Here is a 26216-nt window from a genome sequence, read left to right as displayed (position 1 = left end):
GGACAAGGTGAACGGAAAAGACGTCGCTCAGGTAAATGAATGATTAAGAAGTGACGGTTGAGGATGGGGTGTAATGGGGTTAGGAACTGACCTGGGATTGCGTAAATCTAAAAACAAGCAGTGGGGGTGCTTACACTGTTTCTTTTCTGAAAAATCTCTCAACAGCTCCACAATACCTTTCTAAAGGCCTTTGAGAACTTACACATCAGTAGCCCTGTGGGAGTAAATATATAGTGCATCAGCTGTTGTTGCTCATGTCTGAGACACAGATCTCAAGAGGAAAATCCGGAAAAGTACAAAATGGAAGCATGAACCAGCTCAGACTCCCTTATGGTAGCGGTCATGGCGTCCATTCTTACAGGCGGCTGTAAAAAGGTTGTGTTAAACCAGGCCATTAATAAAACTTATTTAAATGTGTCAATACGAATATGTCCCCCTCCATAATAATGTAAGTAAAAGACGGTACCAGTAACAGTCATGTCTACGCAGACAGCTCTGTTAAAGAAAATATATTACACCCCCGGGGAAGTTGGGAGCTTCGGCGGGGTGAACCCTCTTTTTCAAGTGGCCAAAAAGCATAGTAAAACTTTCAATAGAAGACAGGTAACAGCTTGGCTTTCAGACCAGTTAGACTTAAATCTGCCAGTTTTACGTATGTTTTCTACTGGTGTGGAGTTAGCTAACATTCTGGGTTTGGGCCCCAAGCGCAGTGTCCAAAAATTCCACTTCTCGGCAGACATCACAGCGGGCGTTAACTCCTTGTATCAGTACACGGATATCGTAGAACACCAGTTTGTGGGGAACTTTTCTGTTCCCCTGTGTCCCTGTCTGAGGAAGGAACAATGAGTTTGTCACCATCACCTACGATAAACCTCATTACATCCCTGTCAGTAAACACCACATTGACACCATCACCATTGAAATAAAGACAGATCAGAACAGACTCGTTTCATTTCATTTTGGCAAGGTGATTATCAAGCTGCATCTGCATCCACGGAGAGAGCGAGGTTTCTAAAAAGCAAAACACTACTATACCGATCCTAAAAAATTACGGCCACCCACCATCTACAGGAACTATTACAAAGCCCAGGTTGGATTCGCCCTTCCTGGATATCATGGGACTCCCGTAATGTACGGGGCTGGTGTGGGTGGAATATTTCGTAGCCTCTTTCGAAAAGCCATACCGCTTTTGAGGCGGCGGCTAGAGATTATTAAACCCCACGTAAAAACCGCCACTCAAAACATAGCTAAAGACATGGTAGGTCATGTCTCCCGCGCTGTTCTAGAGAAGGTGGGGAATACAGCTTCACAGGAAGGATCGGGGCTGATGTACATTAAAAGGAGGAAGAGAAAGAGAAATGCTTCGTACCCGCGATGCACAGGTCCCCCAAAACCCTTTAAAAGAAGGGCTTTGACATGCAGGGCCTGCCATAAGCAAAAGTCCAAGAGGAAGCCTGGGCGAAAGAGGAGACGCTCTCTGCCTGGTAAAAGAGAGATACTTTAATCAACATGGCTTTTGTTCCCTGTGGGTCTGAAGAGTGCACCAAATCCGAACTAGACTTGTTCCAAATAGCCCCTGCGCAGACCAGCAACGAGAAAAGCAGTTTACGGAGTCTGACCCCCATTGACTTTTTTATAGCAGGGAATGGCATAGATTATATGGATTTAAACAACACGCTGCTGTACCTGTGTCGCAAGATTGTAAAAGGAGACGGAACTGAACTCGCCGAGGATGCCGCGGTGGGCCTGGTGAATTACCCCGTGGCCTCTATTTTCAGTCAGTTGGATGTCACGCTGGGAGACCGCCTGGTAAGCCAAAGCAACAACTGTTACCCTTACAGGGCCTTTATAGAATTGGTGCGCAATTACAGTGACAACACCCTCGCCACACAATTTTCCACCAGCCTGTTTTACAAAGACACTGTTGGACAACACGAAGAAATGGAGTTGGATGGAGGGAATCTAGGTTGAACCGAATGGATGTGAAAATTAAACTGACGCGCAGTAAAGACGCTTTCTGTTTAATGAGCAGTGCAGCTGAAGGCTTTAAACTGCGCATTGTATCAGTGTCCCTTTTTGTGAAGAAAGTACAGGTGGTCCCGAGTGTCCGTCTGGGGTACGCGGAGGCCCTGCTTACCACTAATGCTAAATACCCCGTGGACCGTGTGGGAATGAAAGTTTTTAGCATCCCCGCGGGCAGCAGGGTCAGTAACCAGGACAACCTGTTCTTGGGACAGTTACCCAAAATGTTTGTCCTACGGTTTGTGGCTAATGATGCCTTTAGCGGAAGTTACGCTAAAAATCCCTTTCATTTTAAACATTATGATATTAATTTTGTGGCCTTGTATGTGGATGGTGAACAGATACCAGCCACACCTCTGGAACCAGACTTCAAGGCAGGACGCTGCGTGAGAGAATACATGAATCTGGTACAGATGGCTGGTAAACACATGAAAGATAGTTCTCCGTTAATCGACCGTCAGGAGTTTGCACAGGGTTACACCTTGTTTCCCTTTGACCTGGCTCCCGACCAGGAATGTGCCGATCACTATTCCCTGATTAAAACCGAGAACCTGAGAGCAGAAATACGTTTGGGGAAGGCTTTATTGGTCACCATCAATATGATCGTGTTTGGGGTTTTTGACAATGTCATAGAGATAAATCAGAGGAGAAACATTCTGTTTGACTACATGTGAACATGGACACCGTGCAGGTCTCACATGTCTTATCAACGGACCCTTACACAAAAACGAATTTCTTAGATGTGTTCCCTTGCGATTGGCTCCCTGGAGGCAAGCTGTCTCAAGTTTGGTGGTCAACATGCATCCACACAACCAACTGGGTGAACACTGGCATGCCTTGTATCTGGCGGAGTGAAACCGTGGAGAATTTTTTGACTCATATGGGCACCCCCGAACAGTGTGTTGTTTCCTAAAAGCATTATGAAATTTTTAAACAAAAATGCCACAGACATTGTGTTTCACAATAGACAATTACAAGGCCCCCGCTCCGTTGCCTGTGGCGGACACTGCATGTTTTTCTTATATCATCATAGCAAGGGTTTATCTTTTGACTGGATTTTAAAATTGTATCCTAACGACTTAGTGCTAAACAACCGTATGGTAATGAATTTTGTAAAAAATCCATTTAAATTCTTGGGCATGTCTAACCTTGCTCAAAACATGTTTCAACAAGCCCAGACATGTGCATCTTGCAATGATTTTCATAGCCACGTTACCCAGTAAAGCATCCCAGGTGAGGGGTTTAAAGACAATTGAGGTTTGGTCGGTTTTTTGTTCTATTTTTTAAAAACAAAACAAAACCAATTGCCAATTCGTTTTGTTTTGTTTGATTTTTTTTTAAGTATAGAAATGTTTTATTTAAAGCAAAACATTACCAGTTTTAAAAATTTTAGAACATGAAAAAACATTACACACTGAGCCATTCGGATCTTTTAGCCAATTTTCATTTTTTAGACAGCAAAAAAGGGGTCACGGTTTCTCGATCCACCCAGCGGTGGAAGCCTTCAGGCATTCCAAAAGATCTCTGTTGGCCGTGTTGCCCATGACGGAAGATGGTACGTTCAGTTCCACCATGGCATTCATAAACACATCCCATTCTTTTGGTACGTCTGCTAGGAACAGAGCACTTCTGGGTGACGGCCCTGACTAAGTCAAGCATGTTAGAACCATTAACCACAGAGCCTTTGTAAACAAAAGCTCCTTTATCATTCCATGAAGAGACATTTTTATCCTTGTCCAGCTTATTTAGCAAGACTAATGCATTTTTCTTGTAACGCTTATTCACGTTATCCAACACCTTCTGGGCAACAGAGTCTGAGGTCTTTGGTATTTCTAGGGGTTTGGCAGTCACACTCTGTTCCTGTTCTGGTAGAAACAGACTTATTTTCCCTTTATCCGCATCGTTCTGCTTCACGTACATTAGGTACCTTTGAAGCACAGCGCTGTAAAGTTTAACCTTTTTGTATTCGGCTAAGTCAGTTCTTTGAAGAACAGACTTCATTTCAGCATCCAGTAAGTGGGTTGCGGTCGTTCTGATATTTTCCTCTGCCGGAGGGGGAGCCCTTAATTGCTCCAGTTGGTGGCTGGGCACCAGGTACATTTTTTCTGCATACTCCATTATCGATTAGTCAAAAGCCCCGTTATCAGAGGGATAGCAAAACTTAACAGAGGTCCGATAAACCCCCCAGACTGCTTCACCAGATGTTGCTTTCTTTTAAGTGAAACCCTTTTATTACACAAAGTTTTTATATGCGTGCGTCTCTTTTTCAGCACGCGCACTTGATTTTGTGTCAAAGATACGTTTCCTTTTAAGGTATTGAGCACTATTTCTGAGATGGCCACTACTAAATCATCAGAGGCCGAACACAGTATAGCCCTCCTTTGCAGTGGGGACGATTTGCTACGTAATTTTAAAAGGACCAGGTTTCTCTTCACACAGCTAGACATGTTTTCGGTCAGCAACCCTGGCTGTTAAAAAGGGGCCTGCCAATAATTCATCTCTTTTTATACCCAGCTATTGTTCTTTTCAAAGTATAAACCGTTGGCCAGTGTGAGGGAAAAGACCAGTTCTTAGTCTATAAGCTTCTGGTGTGGAAGCATTTAAATATACCACCAGGTAGCTATAAGGTTTTTTGGTAGCATCCTCAAAGGCTTCTAGAAAGAATTGAGCTTTGCCGGGGTACATTTACCAAGCGAGCGTAGCGATTTGTAATTTATCCCTGGGGTTTTTGAACAGAACCCTGGACTTTGTGTTTAGGCTAATCGTGCGACTCTTTTGTCCCTGACAAAATACGTTTTGAACTATATACATAATGCTCAGGTTTCGTGATGCACGTACTTGGTAAAGGCTTTCTCGATTTCATTGCTTTCACAGAGTTCATCAGATCGTCTATGATAATCATATTTACTTTATTGGTAGGAAACAAACGGTCATCGTCAAAAGCATCAGGCAGCCCCTCCTCAAAATTGATAAAGGGATATTTACAGAGCAGTTCTTTATACAGAGGTTGCCAACAACTGTAACACCACACAATAGTCTCAGGCAGAACAGACAATGTCTATTTGGCATTATCCAATGCATTTTTTATACAGTAACTTTTGTCTCAGTTGCTAGGCCCCGTGAGAATTGCAGAAAAGGGGTATTTCCACCTCGTATCCATTTTTTAAAACCGTAGGGCAGGGTTTTAAACCCTTCTCCTAGGACCTCTTGTTGTAAAGAACTTTCTGTGTTTTCTTAAGGGTTTTTGTCTCTATTTGCCACTGATTTTTTTGTTCCTTATGATAGAGGGCTATCTTTTTTGAGGTGTTTTCTTGCAGGCCTGTGCAATAGTCCAAGACTAGATCTTTCAAACTGTCAAAGTTAATCTTTTCACAGTTTGCTAGGTTTAGGGTAATACCTTTAACTTTCATACAGGCCTTTCCACGCGACAGCTTATACCCGTATGTTTTCGGGCCTGCCGACACAAACTCGGTGATGTGTTGATCTGGCAGGATCTCGCTCATGAGGTTCCCTAAATAATCCCCCAGAGGGGGATTCCAGTCACCCTCCCTTTTCACAAATATCACGGAGTCAGTGTCGTGGTAAAGGCACCGCTCTTGCAACCTGTCTAGGAGGTTGTATAGTTCTAAGCAGGCATAAACGGTAGTGACAGGCTATGAAGAAATTGGTATTGCCAGAGACAGAGTACTGGTCTTTTGCTTGCTTCCAAGACACACACGCTGTTTCATCGTCAATAAACTCGCAGGACAAAGCCTCGTAATTGGGGGAAAACAGGTACTGAAAGAGCTCACCAGGGTCTCTCACGCTGCTGGTGTTGGGTAGGTTTGTTCTTTGGCCAAATTTACCCCATAGAGAATTTAAAAACAGTTTAGAGATTTGGAGTTTAGCGGGGTTCCACCTGATCTCGTGTTGGTGTAAACGCACACCTTCTTTCTGGTAGAAATTGTTAACGTACTTACAGGTTTCAGAGTAGCAGCCGTGTTAGTCTGTATTCGCAAAAAGAAGAACAGGAGTACTTGTGGCACCTTAGAGTCATCATGAATAAATTGGAATATGACCAGGAGGCTGCTAGACAGCTCTCTAACACCACATTCTACAGGCCATTATCCTCTGATCCCACTGAGGATTACCTAAAGAAACTACACCATCTGCTAAAAAAACTCCCTGACAAAGCACAGGAACAAATCTGTACAGACACATGCCTAGAACCCCGACCAGGGGTATTCTATTTGCTACCCAAGATCCATAAACCTGGATATCCTGGACGCCCCATCATCTCAGGCATTGGCACCCTAACATCAGGCTTGTCTGGTTATGTAGACTCTCTCCTCAGACCCTACGCTACCAGCACTCCCAGCTATCTTCGAGACACCATTGACTTCCTGAGGAAACTACAATCCATCGGTGATCTTCCAGAAAACACCATCCTGGCCACTATGGACGTAGAAGCCCTCTACACCAATATTCCACACAAAGATGGACTACAAGCTATCAGGAACAGTATCCCTGATAATGTCACAGCTAACCTGGTGGCTGAACTTTGTGATTTTGTCCTCACCCACAACTATTTCACATTTGGGGACAATATATACCTTCAAGTCAGCAGCACTGCTATGGGTACCCGCATGGCCCCACAATATGCCAACATTTTTATGGCTGACTTAGAACAACGCTTCCTTAGCTCTCGTCCCCTAACGCCCCTACTCTACTTGCGCTACATTGATGACATCTTCATCATCTGGACCCATGGAAAAGAAGCCCTTGAGGAATTTCACCATGATTTCAATAATTTCCATCCCACCATCAACCTCAGCCTAGATCAATCCACACAAGCGGTCCATTTCCTGGACACTACTGTGCTAATAAGCGATGGTCACATCAATACCACCCTATACCGGAAACCTACTGACCGCTACACTTACCTACATGCCTCCAGCTTCCATCCAGGACACACCACACGATCCATTGTCTACAGCCAAGCTCTAAGATATAACCGCATTTGCTCCAATCCCTCGGATAGAGACAAGCACCTACAAGATCTCTATCAAGCATTCTTAAAACTACAATACCCACCTGCTGAAGTGAAAAAACAGATTGACAGAGCCAGACGAGTACCCAGAAGTCACCTCCTACAAGACAGGCCCAACAAAGAAAATAACAGAACACCACTAGCTGTCACCTTCAGCCCCCAACTAAAACCTCTCCAGCGCATCATCAGAGATCTACAACCTATCCTGAAAGATGATCCTTTACTCTCACAGATCTTGGGAGACAGACCTGTCCTCGCTTACAGACAACCCCCCCAACCTAAAGCAAATACTCACCAGCAACCACACATCACTGAACAAAACCTCTAACCCAGGAACCTATCCTTGTAACAAACCCCGATGCCAACTCTGTCCACGTATCTATTCAAGTGACATCATCATAGGACCTAATCACATCAGCCATACCATCAGGGGCTCGTTCACCTGCACATCTACCAATGTGATATATGCCATCATGTGCCAGCAATGCCCCTCTGCCATGTACATTGGCCAAACCGGACAGTCTCTACGCAAAAGAATTAATGGACACAAATCTGACATCAGGAATCAAAATACTCAAAAAACAGTGGGAGAACACTTTAACCTGTCTGGTCATTCAGTGACAGACCTGCGGGTGGCTATATTACAACAGAAAAACTTCAAAAACAGACTCCAACGAGAGACTGCTGAGCTAGAATTGATATGCTCTAATAAATTTGTTAGTCTCTAAGGTGCCACAAGTACTCCTGTTCTTCTTTTAACGTACTTATTTTGTTTTTCTTTGTCTGTGCACCAGCTGGGATACCCTGAAGCCTCTTGTTTCTGGCGGAGGTGTAATTTTATGTACTCTGAAAAGAGTTCATCAGATTTTTCATTCAAATGCCAGATTTCATAGACTTTAGCCACCGCGTACCCCTTCGCTATGGCCGCGTTCAATTCTACTATGCATCAAGTCCCCAGGATGGCCCTCTCCTCGTCAGTATGGGTGCATGTCTCCCGCTGCTCGGTTTCTGCACAGGTTTGGCATAGCGAGAACATAAGCTTGCCGCCCACTCTGACAGGTAACAATGGGAAAAAGAGACCTCGCGGGGGGTACACTTTAACTTTTGCAATTCCAAAATAATTTGCAAGGTGTCCAAATTTGTCATAAATTATATCAGGGTGTCCGATAGGGTATTCTTTGGTTTTGTTTACGAAAGAGTACAGGCTGGTGAAATCAGAATAGTGGATTTCTTCCCAAGGGTTAGGTTTGTAATACAGGCGGGTAGTGTTTGTCCTCCCCCCAAAAGGAGCATCCCTAGGCATGAGAGCCTTGGGTAACTGGGCTCGGTTTAAAAAAACCTGTAAGCTCCCTGTCCGTTTCTTTCATCACCTCCCACTCGTGTTCCCAGAGAGTCCTCGCTACAAAACCAAGTTGTTTCAGATAGTCGGGCTTGAGGTGTCTTTTATAATAAAGAAACCCCAAAGTTGTCCCCATCACAGGTTTTTGTGCTTTTTCACAACAGGTGACACACCATGGAAAAAACACCCGTTAAACTCAAAGGCCGTGCATACCCCGTCAACATTGGCATAACCGTCTAAAAAGTAGGGGCCTACCTGTAGTTCCCCACCGGGTAAAGCATGCCGTAGCTGTATATTTTCTTTGTGAGAGGTATACAATAGCCACTGAATAGATGGGGTCGAATATCTCTTTTTCTGCCTGTGATAGTTGTCTGGAGGGAGAAGAGCTAACGTGTTGGGCTCCAAAAACATAAACCTGTACATAGCCATGCAGACAGATGCCAGCGTTATGTACCAGAATGGATCTATACAGTTTTATCTCGATGAATTTACCAGGTTCTTTCTCTACTATACCTCCCATCTCCGTCATTTTCATAATCTCTTTTCTGTATAGGATACAAGCTGTCTCAAAATTTTGACATCCTGCTGACAGTAATACGCATGCTCTTTCTGCAAGTCAAATGTCTCGTATCTGTGGTCCTGATACCAGTCGAGAAACTCTGCTTTCTCCCTGGGCATCATGCTTTCCACACCATAGTGCTCCACGCCGGGCATAGGCCCCATGTAATTTTGATTTTCTAAAGTGTTAACAAAATGTGGAAAATACCCTTTGCACCCTTCAAACCCCATCGCCTGCGGGAGCTTGCTAAGCTTCATGGGCAAGAAGTTTAAAGAGTCTATAAAACAAATGCTCAGGGCCTCAACTTCCACACACATTAGTTTACTACCCTGAGTGATCAGTTTTATGCACATCTTTTCCTTCAGTAACTGTCTAACGATGAAGTACGCATCATAACCTTTGGAATTGTGCGCTAGGAATGTGTAGTCCCGGAACTGTTTGCCAATAAAGGTCTTAAACATAGAAAGACACTCGTTGCCCTTAAATTCCCAGGATTTTTCTGGCTTTAGGGACATAGCAAAAATGTAATAGGGCATGTGCAACCCACTGTCCTGCATGCATTCAAAATCATAAAAAATATACTTTTCTGATGATTTGGGCTTTCTAATGCTGTCCATAAAACAGAGGTGGCCGTCTACATCACCAGTGATCAAACCCTGACACTGCTTACAGCGCCTCCCTTTACACCTGTGCCGCTTGTCCACATAAGACTGACACTTATCACACAAAGTTTTAGACAGGCATTCGACTTGTTTTTTCGTTGCACAGTCGACGTGCCTGTCTAAACACTCTTTGGACCGACATACAGTCTACAGGTAGGACACCTCAGCTGCACGCCCACGCTGTCCAAGCAGGTTACACTCAAACAGAGGCGGCAACGATACCTGTAAGAGTGGTCGTGACTGTACACCGTGTGGCAAAACTCACAATAATTTTTTGCACCGAACAACTTTTTCACATCCAAAACTCCATAGTAATGCTCATCGTGCAACAGGATGGAAAAAGTCTTGGGGTACACTGGGCCCCCCATTTTAAAAAAGCCCCACCCGCCTTTTGCCGCATACAGCACCACCTGTATGTTGACTCCTAAATGCTGTTCAAACGTTGCTATGTCACTGAGCATAACCTTTATTTGATCTGACCACCCCAGTTTCTCATGCAACTTTCTCACCCCCGCTAACAATTCTGCATCCGTAGGTTTACAGTCGGACATAATGGCCTAGGGCCCACCCGCAAAACACAGATTGGTACCGGTGTAAGTCAGGTCAACTAAACATTGTCTTTTTATGGATGATTTGACTACTGAGGATAGAATTTAAAACTCTACAAGCGCCCCCACTCCTTTTTTTTTTTTTTTTTTTTTTTTTTACAACTGGGGCAACATGAAACTCTCTATTGCTCTGTAGCAGCTTTGAGGTCTGATTTAAGAAATCTTCAACAGACTGCTCATCCCTAGTTCTTCTGACCAAAAACAAAGGGTTAGTTAAATTTCGGCTCCCTAAATGTAACTGAACATAATCATCAGGGCCTACCCTACCATTAATGTCATCGAGAACTAACTGTATCCCCCTGTATATGGCTTCAACAACCTGCTGAGTTGAATTTATTTGCTCAAGATTGACAAAATGAAATTCCTCACAATACACGACCCCCCAAATCTAGGTAATTCATGTTGCCAACTTCTCACTCTCTCCATATACACCTCTGCATTTTCAGGGTTACTTGGGGGTTCCTCTATGGGACCATCAGCTCCGAGGGGCCTTGTGAGGGTCATCAGGAGTAGATGGGGACCCGTCTAGAGATCCCTCTGGGGCATTTTCTCAGTCAGACTCTGCGTGAGAGTCAGGTTCCGCCTCCCGATTTTCAGACGAGCCAGTTTGAGAGCCTCCAGTAGGGGGCATCTCGTTTTGTTTTGTTTTTCCTCATTACCTCTTTAGCCTTTTTTAAAATTTTTGTAGCGATCCTGGTCTGGAAGTTTTTGGCAGCCATCTGTTCGCCCAAGAGCTGTCCCCCCTTTTGCTTTACACCTAAGCTGATGTGTACCCTTGAGGGTCCTTTTTACCCAGGCCCATTTCCACAGCTAGTCACGCCTGCTCAGAGCTACCCTTTGGAAAAATTGAAGTATTTTTCAAAAAGTCACCCGCCAGAGCTTTTCCATTTTTGATGTGGTTTCCAGCCCTCCTTTCTTTTAGGCCCCCTGAAGATACAGCAGCTGCCAGTATTCTGAATGAAACGTCATATTTTCCTCAAATCTTTTTAGAATACCATTCTTTTAGAGCGCCTTAGGATACAGCATCCATCAGTTTTCTGAATGAAGCATCATACTTTCCCCAAATACTAGAATATCAGGGAGCTGTAATAAGCTTATGGTGCTGGAAGAATGGTTTGTCAGTCCTTAGTTTTTTATTCACAACCCCTAGAGCACATGCTCTGGGTTTGTGAATGTGGGCGTTTTCGCTCAGTTTTCTCAGGGCTTGGTGTGGTGGCGGCCACTGAGGAACTGGAGTTGTGTTTGTGTGGTTGTTTTTTTACAAGAGTCTTTTGTTTTGTCCTTGGGTTTGACGTATATGACTGTCCTGATGCTTCATCTGCACTCTTGTGCTGTTTTGCGTTAGCATTGTTAAAGGTTTAAGAGCAGATTCCTGGTTCTTTGGCGGTTCTGGTGGATGTGTCCCTGTAGCTCCGACCACAGCATTGTCAGGAGAGCTGCACATGCCTGGGGGAGGGGGGTGGGGGGGGGATTTTTTTTTTTTTTTTTTTTTTTTACAAAACTGAACTTTACCATCTCTCTCACCCACACCTATATATTTACTTAAAATAGAAAACCTCATAAAACCACCAAACCATACATATTTACTGGGCTTCATCCATCCATCACTCACTGATGTTGGTGAATTTTTTTCTTTTCAGCTGTTGTTGTTATTAAAGGTCTCAAACCAGATTCCTGGTTCTTTGGCGGTTCTGGAGGAGGTGTCCTTGTAGCTCTGACTACAGCTTTGTCAGGAAAGCTGCTCATGCCTATTGTAACCAGATCTGCCCATTACTTTGGGGTATGCTCATTTATATTGGGTTACTCTTGGGGGGGGGGGGGGGGGGGTTGACGGTGCTGCCTGTGGGAGCCAGTTGAAGTCACTCAATTAGGGTGAACTGCAAACAGAACGGAGCAGACAAACCCCAGAAGCTGATGGATATTCCAATACTTAGATTTACCAACCCAGCCCAAAACAAAACTTCTATATTACCATAGGGGGTTATTCAGAAGTCCAAACAACACAGTTCCCTTAAAGTGCCCAGCCTCAGGCCTCCGTCCAGACACACCTGTCAGATATGATGATGATTACTAAAAATCTTATCTTATCATATAAAAGAAAAGGTTCTTCCAACCCCAAAGGGTTAGCCACACACCCAGGTCCCAGTGACCCCCCCCAATAATTTGTCCCCCACACTTTAAAATCCAACAGTTTCACCAACCCCTGGGCTGCCTGTGGCACGCTGACCCAGGGAAACCCCTGTGCTGCCTGCCGGCAGCTCCGACTCCCTCCCCCTCCCAGCACAGCGGCTGCTGGAACACTTTAAAAAAAATTGGGGGCACCGCTTTTTGGCGCCCCCAAATCTAGGTGCCCTAGGCAACCGCCTAGTTGGCCTAAATCATAGCACCTGCCCTGGCTGGCAGCAATCCTTGGAAGAGATGGTTAGTGCTGGGTCTGCAACACGACTTCCTGGCATATGCCAGGCTTGGTTCTGCAGAGTTAGCATCAAATGAGGCTCGGAGCAACCCCCAGCCTCACCTTTGGCTGGGGCTGTTCAGAGTCCCTGCCGGCGGCACCGTGGCTGGTGAGAGAGTGGAGGAAAAGTCTCCTCCAGGAGCCTGGTCTCCCATCGGAAGTTGTTTCCCTCTCTCTTGTGGAGTCCACCCCCTGTCTGCTTGCCACTGCCCCCTGCCTGCCAGGAACGACTCACTTCTGACTCCCAGACCCTGCTGACCAGCCATGGCTCCTGCCTGGGCCAGGATGGGAACACCTCACGGGGCACGGAGTTTCAAACTATGGTCTGGGAGAGGATACCACAGAATCAGCCCTGAGGGCTTTCTCCCTGCTCCTACACTCTGCAGGTCACTCCAACTGGGTTCTGGCTCCCAGCCACCGTGCGATGTGGTTGCTGCCCCCTGCCTGTAGAACGCCTCCCTGATTCCCCCCCACCCCTCCTCCCAGCACAGCAATACCCCTCAGCTGTGACTTACAGCATTGTGGGTGTTCCAAGCCTCCTGCTCTTCTCTGGCTTCAATTGTCCATCATGTATCCTAGGGGAGGGAGGTGGGCCTGGTTATTTAACAGCATGCAGGGCACCAGCCACCCCTTGTATTTCTGTCCTTCATGGTGCTCCCCTCCCCCAGTCCCCAAGATTACTGGGATCAGCAGCTGCGGGATGGGTGTTGGGTTCTCAGGGCCTCGCTGCAGGGTCTATCCTCACAGCAATTGCTGCTCCATACTCGAGCCTAGCGAAGGGGAAGGAAACATCGTACAGAATCAGGCTTATATATTCTGTTGCATTGTCATTACAGGTCAGCTGTACAAAGCAACACACAAGGGCATAACTGCCTTTCATAAGTGAGGGTAGCTGGTAAGTCTGGGGGTAGCTGCATGCTCATGACTGCATAGGGATGTTACCCAAGATCTCATGTTCACTCCCCAGATAGAGACTTGCACAGATCCACACCCACAGTAGACTCCTCTCATCACATTTCCTGACACCCTCCCTATTTACAACCAATGCAGTTAGCTGCTTTTTAAAGAGAAGTGCATGTTGCAAACTCCTGTTTTGTTATCCATTTCCTTCTTTGCAAACGAAGATTCAGGTGGAGAGAAATTCAGGCGTAGCTTTTCCTGCAGGTCTAGCTACTTAGATGCTCTGCTCACACAGGCAGGCTGATCATGGGGCTGGGGATGAGGGGCTCAGAGCTGGGGCAGAGGGTTGCCGTGTGTGTGTGGGGGTGAGGGCTCTGGCTGGGGGTGTGGGCTCTGGGGTGGGGCCAAAAATGAGGGACTCAGGGCTCGGGCAGAGGGTTGCAGTGTGTGAGGGGGGTGAGGGCTCAAGGGTGGGTGTGGGCTCTGGGGTGGGGTCAGGGATGAGGGGCTCAGGGCTGGGGCAGAGGGTTGGGGGCTCCCCAGGGCTACAGTGAGGAGAGAGAACTCCCCCCAGCTCTCTCTCTCCCCACAGCAACACCTGGGCTGGGGTGGAGAGGCACATGTTGTAGTATGTAGAGGCTGCATGTTGTCAAGAATCACAGCCCTGCGTAGCAGGAGACTATTAATTGCCATGCACGCTTTCATGACAATGGCCCCACTGTAGATTTTCAAATTCCAAAATAATTGCCCACTGACCAGGAACAATCTGGCACTGTGAGCTTCCACGGTACAATTGCCACTCACTTTCTCAACCATCAACACAGCTCTCATTCTGGTTCCATGCACTGGTAGGCTGGGCACACAGATCTAGGAATATGGCCTATTGGATCTGAAAGTTCTGCAGCCATGGCTCATCATCCCAGACCTATATTAACGTGATCCCACAGGTCAGTGCTTTGTTTCTTGGGCCAGAAGTGGTGTTCCACTGTTTGCAGCTACTTCACAACCACCATGACCAACCTTGAATTCATGTTCACTATGTCCTTCAGAAATCTGTCCTCAAAGAAACAGTCATGCCTCCCAACGTTGCAGTTCTTCCTTTGTCCTGTGTTTGCAGCATTCTTGAAAATAATGCAGCGCTCTGGGACTCCATACTTCTGTCATAGATGGTAGATGATGAAAAGTGCCACATGGGCTTGTGGGATTTTTAAAAAAAGGTGCAAAAATTAGGGGACAGAGATGGCATTATGGGATGGAGAAAGTTGCATGACAGAACTTGACCCCTTGTTCTCAGTCACACCTGCATGACTCGTTTGGGCTTCACCATGAATTGCAAAAATTTCCCAAAAGACATTGTTCTAAATGGTGGTGAGTAGTACACAGATACCTACTCTTGGTGCACCACACTCTGCATCAATACTCACACACCTGGTGAGTACATGTAGCGCCAACACAAGCAGTCAAGTACATGCGCACACGAGCGATGTACTGACTGCAGTGGCTTTATGCTGATGTAACTTGTGTTGACCAAAGTTTGTATTGTAGACATGAGCCCAGAGAGTGCAGCTCTAGGATGAGTATTGATAGGCATTTATAAAGGATACAGTTATACTGGGTAAACTACTAAGCAAAAGCACACAACTGATGCAAAAATGATGAAGAGTTTAACAAAAGGAAGGGGGTGGAGACCAGGAAAGGGCATGAGCAACTGGGAGGCGAACCACTGTAGTACTGGAAGTCAGACAAGGCCTCAGATTCTAAACGGAAATTATACCAGTAGAAGGTAGGGTGAATTTAAATGGCTAGAGTTACACATTGGTAAAACGTCCCCTATGGACACTTACTCCAGTTGGAATGCCTTTTTTCAGTTGAAGAAAAAAGAAGTGGGCTGTAGTCCACGAAAGCTTATGTTCTAATAAATTTGTTAGTCTCTAAGGTGCCACAAGTACTCCTGTTCTTCTTTTTTCAGTTGAGCTTGTTTCGCTTTAGAAGGGGGCTAAATCATTTCTCAGTATAAGATGACTAGATTCCTTTGTAGTAAGTTCAGACAGGAAATGTATCTCCACATTAGAATGAATCAGATGCCAGAATTTACCAAAACTTTTGAAAATGTAAGATGCAAGAATTTACCAGGTGGGGGTTTTGAGTTTTAATTTAACAAGTACTGTAAAGTTAACTAAATTTAAAAAAATGAAATCAAATTTACCTTCCAGCTTTGAAAAAGCTCCAGTTTCCCCATTTGTTTCAGTCTTGAGATATATTTCCTAATCTACATTATCAGTCTATCTAGGTGCCTGCCTGTTTGATTTTATATATATACACACACACACACACATATGACCCCACTGTGTTAGATACTGTACAAACAGAGAAGATGGCTCCTGACCAAAGAGCTTAGAAACGAAGTAGAAGATAGAAGACAACAGATGCATACAGACAGGGCATACAAGGAAACAACGAGACAGCACCGATCAGCATGTTAGGTAGTGGGCTCAGTGCACCAAGTTGTCAAGTGTTTTGTAGGCATCACGGCAAAGCAGAACTTTCAGGAGGGATTTAAAGGAGGATAATGAGATAGCTTTGTGGATGTTTACATGGAGCATCTCCCAAGTGTGCAGGGCAGCATGGGAGAAAGTACAAAGGTGTTTGTTTGAAAACTTTAAGTGGGCAATGGAAGTTGGCCTTGTTGGCGGATTGGAGATGGGAGTCAACATTTCAAAAGTTAAATGAGACACAATAGGTAGGGTGGGGGTATGTCTACACTGCAGTTAGACACCTATGGCTGGCCTGTGCAGCTGACTTGGCCTGCAGGGCTGCTAATTGCTGTGTAGATATTCTGGCTTGGGCTGTAGCCTGAGGTCTGGGACCCTCCCATATTGTAGGGTCCTATAGCCCAGGCTGCAGCCCGAACCCAGATGTCTACAGTGCAATTAAACAGCTCCTTAGGCTGAGCCCTGCGAGCCCAAGTCAGCAGGTTTTTAAATGCAACATAGACATACTCTAAAAGGCCTTGAAAGTGAAGATAAGCAGTTTGTTTGATGTGAAGGGGGGCCAGCAGAGAGATGCAAAATTTTAACTAACAATTTACTCTCTTTAAGGGCACTGGTAATATTTTATTACAATAATTTCCCTTTAACTTGTACTTAATATGTTTAATTTTAAGTAATATAAACTTTTACTACCTACATAATTAAAATTCAAGTAAACAGTATCAACTGATTAAGTCAATTCCTCAGCAGGAAACAATTAGCAAACTTAGTTGCAGAAAAATAACCCCCCTTTGATAAAAACCTTCAGGCTGTGATTAGCACTGTTTGCTATGCAAGGGTGTCTACAATTCCGTCCTCGCAATCCCTTGGTGCACAGACCTGAAATATCTAATGCCACCAGTAGTGATGGCAAACACAAAAAGGGAATTGATTGATTGAGTGGGGCAATGGCTTCACCCCTTCCACGCCAGTCCTCAGACTAAAGCACTTATTGACCCGGGAAGTGCACACTGCACTTTTTCAAAGAGCATAGCAGTGTCCACTGCACTATGTGCTACCCCAGCAGTCCTTTTTTTTTTTGCTTCAGACACAGATGTCACTGGTGCAGAGTCTCTCAGCTCCCTTAACAATGCTGAAGAATTAACTGCCATAATAAAGCCTTTATTGTTGAATCTCTATCACACAGGACAATAATCCAGAGTATTATTTAACTGAAGTATTAAACCTTAAAACAAAAGCTGTTTTATATTTTCTTCTCAACTCTCTCTCTCTTAGGAAAGACAGTGAAAGTTGTGTGGAACAAATGTGTAAAATATTCTCAGAATAAAAGAATATTTTGAGATAAAAAGACTTTTGGAAGTTTACAGCAGCAATATACATCAACAAACTTCACCTCCCTTAAATAGCTATAAAATAACGCAACTTATTTTCATTAAGAAAAGCAAACATAACTCATGTATTCATATGTCTATCTTTAGTGCAAAATGTTTAACAAGCTTACCTAACTGACCCAAATGCAGGTTTGGTTTGTATTATGATTTTTAAAAACAAACAGTAATGAGAAACAAAGCACAAAGGCTTTTTCTTAATAAACTTTAATATTTCTTGAAGACCAGTTTATCTGGATAAAAAACACAAATTACAAGAGTGCACTACTGAAAATGCTACATGAAGAAGCACAGCAGTGCTGGCAATATGTGAGTGGTAAGACTGTTTGGAATTGTTTACCAAAGACTATGTCCAGGATCAGATCTTTGTGGAACTCAAAGCGTTACCAGTAAATTTAATGTTTTTGAAAAATATTTATCTTACAGAAAGTACACCACTATAAATATTCAAATGTAAAACATTTGCATGTCAAAAATATTTGGGATGTGAATACTCAATTTAACTTTAAATTAACATGAACAGTGAAAATGTTTTGGCCATTTTTCCATTACTTCATTTTACTGGACATTATCTAAGAATCACTCCGAAGTGCTCACATATTATAGTTCAAAATGACTAGAATAAGGTAATGTAAAATACCAATTGTTGGCCTCTTGGTAGCAATAGCCCAATCCTCCTACTGCTTAACACAGATGCATTTGGCATGTGTCCACTGTCAAGGAATCTAGGCTCCTAATACCAAGATATTAATTCGGTTTAAAAAAAATCCTGGACCAATACAGCTCTCAAACTTCACTGTCAAATCAGAGGCAGAGATGCAGTATCTTATATATCCCACATATTATATTTTATATACATATAATTAAGTATGCAATGCTCAGGGAGAATGCTGAGTAGTAATTTAAGCATGTTCCTTTAGTTTTCTGATTACCACAGTAAATCTCCATCCATTTTTTTCCTCATGCAGTCCAGAAACGGATAACTGCATCTAAGCACATGATTTAACTCTACTTAAAGCTTTGTATTATTGTTCTGTATTTTTCTTTAAAAGACATCTACGTAAAAAATCATTATCACCACTGAAAAAAATTCTATCTAAATATAAAAATATCAGAAATCGTTGAACTTGATTTTGGTGGCTCTTGTTTGGCTGTATCCTTGCAAAGAAATTAGTTCATTTTTCTTTAACTCTGTTTAATACTATGTGGATTTTTTTTTTACCACAGGTAACATTCTGTACATGTTCACTGAAAGTTTCTAGTGTTACTCCCATACAAATGAAAAGGTAAAGATTTATTTTATTTTTATGTGATCTAATATGAAGTTTATAGTATAATTTGCAGCTTTGGTTGTAAGAAAAAAACAGGTTTTCCAAGGTCTTCAGTGAAAGTACATTTCACAGCATGTTTCTTACACTATGGTCCTGTGCAAGCACGTCAGCTAAGCTTCTCCTGAGTAAATATAACATCAGGGAAATGTACTGTAATCATTTAAAATGCAGAGCTGTAGAGATGTCAGGGAAATATTGGTTGAGAATTAGAATTGTAGTCTTCTTACATACCCCTCAATTGGCAGGTTTAAGTGCTCCCACCATTTAGCGCTACTGAATTTTGATTTACTGCTTAGAATCATGAAATCCTGATTTCCAGTGCTGAAGAATTAATGTCGCTGAGCCCCTACAAGTACTGTCTAATTAAGGAAATATTTTTCTTGACCTACCAGTAACTGTACAATATTACAAACCCAGACACATGAAAAAAATAATCAGGCAATAGAAAATGTACAACAGCTTTGGTGTTATACAAAACAATAAAAAAGACTGACAGTAAGGTACATAGTTCATTGTGTTCTTACCACAGCCACTTACTTCACTGCTGACTGGAAGGGTGGTTATTTCCTTTTTATATTCCCAGTGTGGCCTTCCAGCCCAAGAAAATCATATTAATATTACTGTAATAAGACTGTCATGAACACCATAAAATATGCTCCAATTTTTATAAAAATGACTTGCCTCTTTGCACCATTGCTTTGTGGCACATTGTTTGTCAACAGAACAGCAGTCCAAAATAAAGTGACAACTAGATTTAATAAATTAATATACTTTTTTAAAGATGTACAATGCACATTCTTTTTAATCCAAGGTTTTAGGTATCAGGATACTTCTATTTACACATTTACAGACCTCAGACAGCACTGATAACATCAGAATATGCAGGTAAAGGAGCAGAACCTTAACTGCTATCTGAATGCTACAAAGAGAAGCAAAAAATAAAAACACTGCTGAGAAGATCATTGGGAAGGATATCCAAAGATTGAAGAAAAAAGTCTGTGAAAAAGGACATGTAAAGGCAAAGAAAAGGTTGAGGTGTTTAATGTGACCATTCTATTCTTGTGAAGACTGAGGTGGCGGCGTTGATGTGCTTTGTTTACCAGATTTTCGCTCATAATTCACAAGTCGTTGCCCAACAAGGTACCTGGGATTTTAAAGACAAACAGTCATTATTCAACAAAATGGTAAAAATGTCATGAATGCACTTTTCTCACCCCTCTACTGTCCAGTGTATTAAAAGCACTACTACTAACGTAACCTCCCCCTGTCATTCCAACCAAGTTTGTTACTCCACGCTTGAACCTCCTCACTGGCTTCCTTCCATCCTTTTACTTAAAATCAGGTTCTTAGTTTGCACCTTCTTGGCAGGGCAGGATTAAACACAGGCATTACTGTCTGTGTCTAGGGACCTAAGTCCTGATTACCTCAGAATCTCAGCTTTTATTTTTAAGAAATATTTCTACCCTTTGTAGTTGGGTTACATTTTCAAATTCTTCTTCACAACAGCCGCCTGAGGGCAGGTCTACACTTAAAACACTGCATCAGTAGGGATGCAGCTGCGCCGCTGTAGTGCTTCAGTGAAAATGCTACACAGATGAGAGAGCTTCTACCATCAGCATAGTTAATCCACCTCCTTGAGAGGCAGTAGTTTGTTGACCCTGGCACAATGTAATTTCCTTCTACCACTGCCCCCTTGCTAAATCGCTCTTTACATTCTTCTTAATCCTGTCACATTACTGCTTTTTGCCTTTTGCCCTCAGTTTCATGCCTTTTTTAATGTTAATCCGCATGTTCAGAAGCCCCCCTCTTTCTACTAATTCTTCCTGAGAACCCACTTCAGGAACCAATCTATCATTCTCTTCCTCAGTCTTTTCTCATGTTCCTTTTTCCAAATTGTCACCTTTTGTCATGTGCACTTATTTTACAACTTCACATAAACTGCATAAGCCACATTCCCTGTTGATGTTCTGTGCTATATCAATGATTTAATTCAACAAGGTTAAGTTTAAAGAACTAACTTTGCACTATCTTACATGCATATGCTTTATTTGTAAATTACTTCAAAATCTGATTGTGTAAGTTCCCCTTTTCTACAAGTACATGATTTGTTGTAAAATAAGGTTACTTACAGAGAGGAAATGTGTACTGCTCTTCAGTCAAGTACAGAATAGTAGCTAAATTTTTAATAAAGTGGAGGAGTATCAAATTGAAAACCTTTTAGGGCAAAACAGTCTGCTTATTCACAGTACAAATGCAGCACAGGCTGTACTTTCCCAAGCTGTGCTACCACTGTGCCTCACCATAGTGCTGCAAGGGCCACATCTAGTGGTGAGATGTTTGCGCACTCATTTCACTTATCCAGTCTTTGGCTTCTCTAGTGATGTCAATAAGAGAGCCATTCAGGTTTAGTTTTGTAAAGCACATACATCTACTAGGGAACCCCCGCACACACATACACTCTAGGTGCCCTTAAACCTCCAACTGCCACAAGCTGGAACTGAATGACAAGAGATGGATCACTTGGAATTGCCTTGTTCTGATCATTCCCTCTGAAGCACCTGGCACTGGCCATATCAGAAGACAGGATACTGATCTTGATGGACAGCTGATCTGACCCAGAATGGCTGTTCTCATGAAACAAAATCATCTAGAGCGGTTACATTTTAGTGACTTTTCACTGCTACCAAATACCAGAGGAGGCCATATTTGAACTGGTAACCTGAAATCCATTGCAAGTTTCTTTAGCCATCCAGTCCCTTAGTAACAATATTTTATTGAGAAGGAATCTTGCACTTTTATTAGGAACTTACACACATTGAGATTTTTCAGGTAAATATTTAATTCCCCAGTGTTTCTCCAATATGTCGCATTGAGAAAAATCAGTACACAGCAAATATCATTTATTCAAATATGTTAAAGAAAATAGGCTTTCTAATTATTATATATGATCGGTGCCAAGAATGTGCATGAAGAATGTGCCCATTCTATCACGTGACACAGCAATGAAATGGCGCACGGCATTACATCATTTCTGAATTCAAAAGAGGTCTGACCTCACTTGTCACAATTTAAGAAAAATGTCCAGCTACAGGGCAGGTGATGTGTACGTACTTGTCATTTTTAATATGTTCATAAAGGCGCTTGAACTGGCGGACCTGGAAGGACAGGATCCCCATCAAAACCACCACCATGAGTAGGAAAGGATAAATTCGGCGCTGTACTAAATTTTGCATTTCAGCAGTAACACCTGCAAAATATATATAGTTAGGTCCACATATATCCATTACATCTTGCAGTATCCAACAGCACTATTGAACAGAACACGCACTTTTCTCCCCCTCTCTCCCAGTGAACTACCCCAAGTAAGGCTAAATATTAGCATGAAATATGCATTTCTAAATACTATGTACCAAATGAATCATAATTGAGGAAAATAAACTAATTTTCCTACCCTTGTAAACAAGCATATCTTCAAAAAGAAGAACAGGAGTACTTGTGGCACCTTAGAGACTAACAAATTTATTACAGCATAAGCTTTCGTGCATCCGAAGAAGTGGGCTGTAGTCCACGAAAGCTTATGCTCTAATAAATTTGTTAGTCTCTAAGGTGCCACAAGTACTCCTGTTCTTCTTTTTGCGGATACAGACTAACACGGCTGTTACTCTGAAACCAAGCATATCTTCAGTTCTATTGCTAGTATCTAGTTTTACCCCCACTCCCTCATTTAATTAAAATCATGAGTTTGTAAACAGTTTGTATGTGCTCATTTATGTTACACTTTTATTGGAGAACAGGCAAACAACATTTCCAGAATTTTAAAAGATCCAACATAACAACTGGGCACTTGGCCCTGAAGTTGTAAGCATCGTGAAAACCCAAGTTGCAAAACCAAATAGTGAGCAGGAGTCCTGCTTGCTTACTAACATATATATATAGTTTCAGATATGATGAGATGTTCACCTACGTTCATGTAAGAGGTGAATGACAAACTGGTACAATTACTGGACTCCCTATATCCATAACTGCCTCACATATAAAAGCTTATCAACAACAAACCAGTGGTAACCAAAACTGATGTTCCATCAAAACTTTGAATTCTTTATTGATGTTTCTGCTGAAATTTGCACAATTTAGTTACTGGTCTAGAAAGCAGGTGGAAACAGTCCACATCTATGGAACTCAAATTTAAGCAGAACTCAAATTCAGAAACATTTTAACAACTTTAATGTAATGATAACAATACAAAACAAAATAAATTAGTTTCATCTACTTTAGGCTTCCCTTCACACCCTCTCTAAGAATTAACTCCTTTTCCTCAGTTCAATAAGCTTTTAATATGTCCACCTACACTAAAAGGTGCCTGGCCTCTGTGATATTTGACAACTACGGGTATCAACTACCACCCCACAGTGGAAGTCATACATGGTATCATTAAACAATTATAATCCATACTCAATGGGAACCACATCCTGAAAGAAATCTTTCCTGAACCCCCACTTCTGCCCTTCAAACAACCCCCAACTTCTTCAAGCTCATCATCAGAAGCAAACTCTCCTCAGACCAGGACACCAACTCAAAGCAGCACCAGAGAACAACAGATGCAAAATCCGTAGACATATCTCCACTGCTACAATGATCAACATCCCCCATGACACACTTTTCAAGATCCATGGGTCCTACACATGCCTATCGCAACATGTGGTGTACTTATCCAATGCACAAAATGTCCCAACAACAACTATGTGGGTGAAACCAGACAATCACTAGCTCTCTAATGAACTCACACAGAAAATGATAAAAGATGAAAACACCATATCATCTGTGGGTGACTGCTTTTCACAAAGCAATCACTTTATATCTGACCTCTCAGTTGTCATCCGCAGTGGAAACCTGAACAATATTTTCAAAAAAATGAGCCTGGGAGCTTAAATTCCTAACTTTGCTAGACTCTAAAATCATGGACCAAATAGATACACTGGATTAATGGCTTATTACAACAATATAATATATATATATATATATATATATATATATATATATATATATATATATATATATATATAAAATCCACTTAACCCCACCTTCCCCCAAATTATTGGAGAGATGTTAACTGGCCACTTTACCTTGAAATGAAATGAGTGTTAATTACTTATGCTAAACAATCTATTCCACCTTGTATTTAACTGTGACACACTGCGTACATTTCCTAGACCCGAAGAGCTCTGTGTAAGCTTGAAAGCTTGTCTCGCTCACCTACAGAAGTTGGTTCAATAAAAGATATTATCTCACCCACTTAGTCTCTCTAATATCTCATTAAAACATTTATATTCAATGTATCATAAAAATTAAACAAAATGCATGGTGACATCACTATTTAAGCATTTAAATTTGCTAGTTAACATTGATGCTATACTGTATTTCCTTTATTACATCTAAGGCTATGTCTACACTAGAGAACGATGCAGCTGTGCTGCTGTAAGATCTCTTGTGTAGCTGCTCTATCCCATTGGGAGTTCTCTCCCATCGACATAATTAATCCACACCCGACGAGCAGTGGTAGCTATGTCAGTGAGAGAAGCTTTCCCACCAATATAGTGCTGTGCAGACTAGCGCTTATGCTGGGGTAACTTATGTCACTCAGGGGGGTGGAATATTCACACGCCGAGCGACAAAATTTTGCCGACAGAAGTGATAGTGTACACATAGCCCCTCTTCCGCACAATGGCCAGATAACGAAACAAATACCTATAATTTATACTTACCTAACAAAGGAACAACACCAGAAGCTATGATATAAGGTACACAAAGGGAAAGTAATAGAACAGAGATGACAGGTGTTGCCAGTTTACGAATTATAAAATGTAAATCGATATTACGAATGCCATTTGCATAAACCTAAGAAGAAAGACAAAACAATTAGGAAGAGTGAATCAGAAACAATCGCTACAGATTTTGGTAAATAAAAGTGTTTTACATAACTCAGGTTTCTTTGTTAGTACTTCAATATTTTTCTTAAATGTACCTAGTTAAATAATTGTGGTGAAACCTTCACAGGTTACCACAAACTTAGGGCTTGTCTACACTTGAAATGCTAGAGCGACACAGCTGTAATCCACCTCCCCGAGAGGCAGTAGCTAGGTCAATGGAAGAATTCTTCCATCAACCTAGCGCTGTCTACATCAAGGGTTAGGTTGGCTTAACTACACTGTTCAGATATCTGGATTTTTCACATGCCTGAGTGGTGTTGCTGGGTCAATCTAGCTTTTTAGTGTAGACCAGGCCTAAAGAAATGCTGTTTTTCAGGACAGTTGGAGAAATGGCTATGACTGTAGAAAAAATAGCAGTAACTGCAAAACTTATTTTTAGTACTGCTAGTGATGTTATGGAAATACAAAAATGTTTCAGTAACTGGTTTTTAATAAAGCAGGTGTTTAACAACTGTTAATTTAATTTTTTATTCCATGAATTTTGATCCATAATTATGAAAGTATTTAGCATACATACCTATGTAATTTTTCATTATACATTAAGTTTTTTTACATTCTTTAAAATATGTCCAGGTTTCTAATTTTAATAATACACAATCTCTCTCTCTCTCACACCATCATTACTCCTCAATTCAGAGACATCTGGGTGTCCACAGATACACATACTACTGTAACACACAACACATTCTGTTTCTCCCTCAGTGGTCCTTTTTCTAATAGGTTTTATTATACTTCAGTTACTCCATAAATGTCAGCAATGTAAACTGCAAAAACAAGGAACTGTAGCATCTAGTCTACCTCCCATCGATTCTATCCTAACTTTCATCCTACTTAAATACCGAATACTGACAAAGTGGGTCTTCACCCACGAAAGCTTATGCTCCAACACATCTGTTAGTCTATAAGGTGCCACAGGACTCTCTGTCGCCTAAAACAGTAGTCACTATTAGATTTTTCCTCACCTTTAAATCTACAGTTATATCCTTGGTGTATAAGTATAAAGTAATGTAGTGTAAACTTGTACCAAAATGCCATTCAGTAGGCATGTGTACATGCAAAACAAGTAACTTGCATGCAGTGGGTGTGAAAGGAAATATGGTGATAAGAATATTATGATAAAATCAGCCAACCCACCAAAAAATAAAACTACCCCAAAATCTCCAAACTAAAAACAAAACATCATTGAACTAAGAGCCTGACTGAACAAGTGAGTGTTGGCAGCATGATCTGAAGCTCAAATATAGGCTCTTCTGAAAAGTCAAGAGAAGAAATTCCAAAGTGGTTCCAACAAGTTTGTTTCATACTTTCTGCAACCTTATTGAGAATTGTTTTATCCAGTCTATATTAGCAGTTAAACTTCTTTTAAAATTAGCTGAAGTGGAACCAGGAAGAACTGCTGTCAGCAACTAACTATTGCCCTAGCATATGTAGGAAAGGACTAAGAAAG

The 26216-nt window shown here is 42.2% G+C and overlaps 1 protein-coding gene across 1 annotated transcript in view; it reads right to left on the bottom strand.

The window, feature by feature from the left end:
- Nucleotides 1–17641: 17641 nt before the first annotated feature.
- MARCHF6 (membrane associated ring-CH-type finger 6) overlaps nucleotides 17642–26216 on the bottom strand; it is a 99874-nt gene continuing 91299 nt past the window's right edge. The window contains exons 23-25 of the mRNA XM_034761532.1: nucleotides 24545–24677; nucleotides 21894–22029; nucleotides 17642–19926 (exon numbers count right to left, since the gene is read on the bottom strand). Coding sequence (XP_034617423.1) covers nucleotides 19836–19926; nucleotides 21894–22029; nucleotides 24545–24677 — 360 coding nt within the window. The 3' untranslated portion in view covers nucleotides 17642–19835. The remainder of the gene's footprint in view (nucleotides 19927–21893; nucleotides 22030–24544; nucleotides 24678–26216) is intronic.

The sequence above is a fragment of the Trachemys scripta genome, chromosome 2 (assembly GCF_013100865.1).
Source record: "Trachemys scripta elegans isolate TJP31775 chromosome 2, CAS_Tse_1.0, whole genome shotgun sequence".
Classification (NCBI taxonomy): domain Eukaryota; kingdom Metazoa; phylum Chordata; order Testudines; family Emydidae; genus Trachemys; species Trachemys scripta.
The sequence above is the reverse complement of the archived record's forward strand: the minus strand, read 5'-3'. Positions and strand labels throughout refer to the sequence as shown.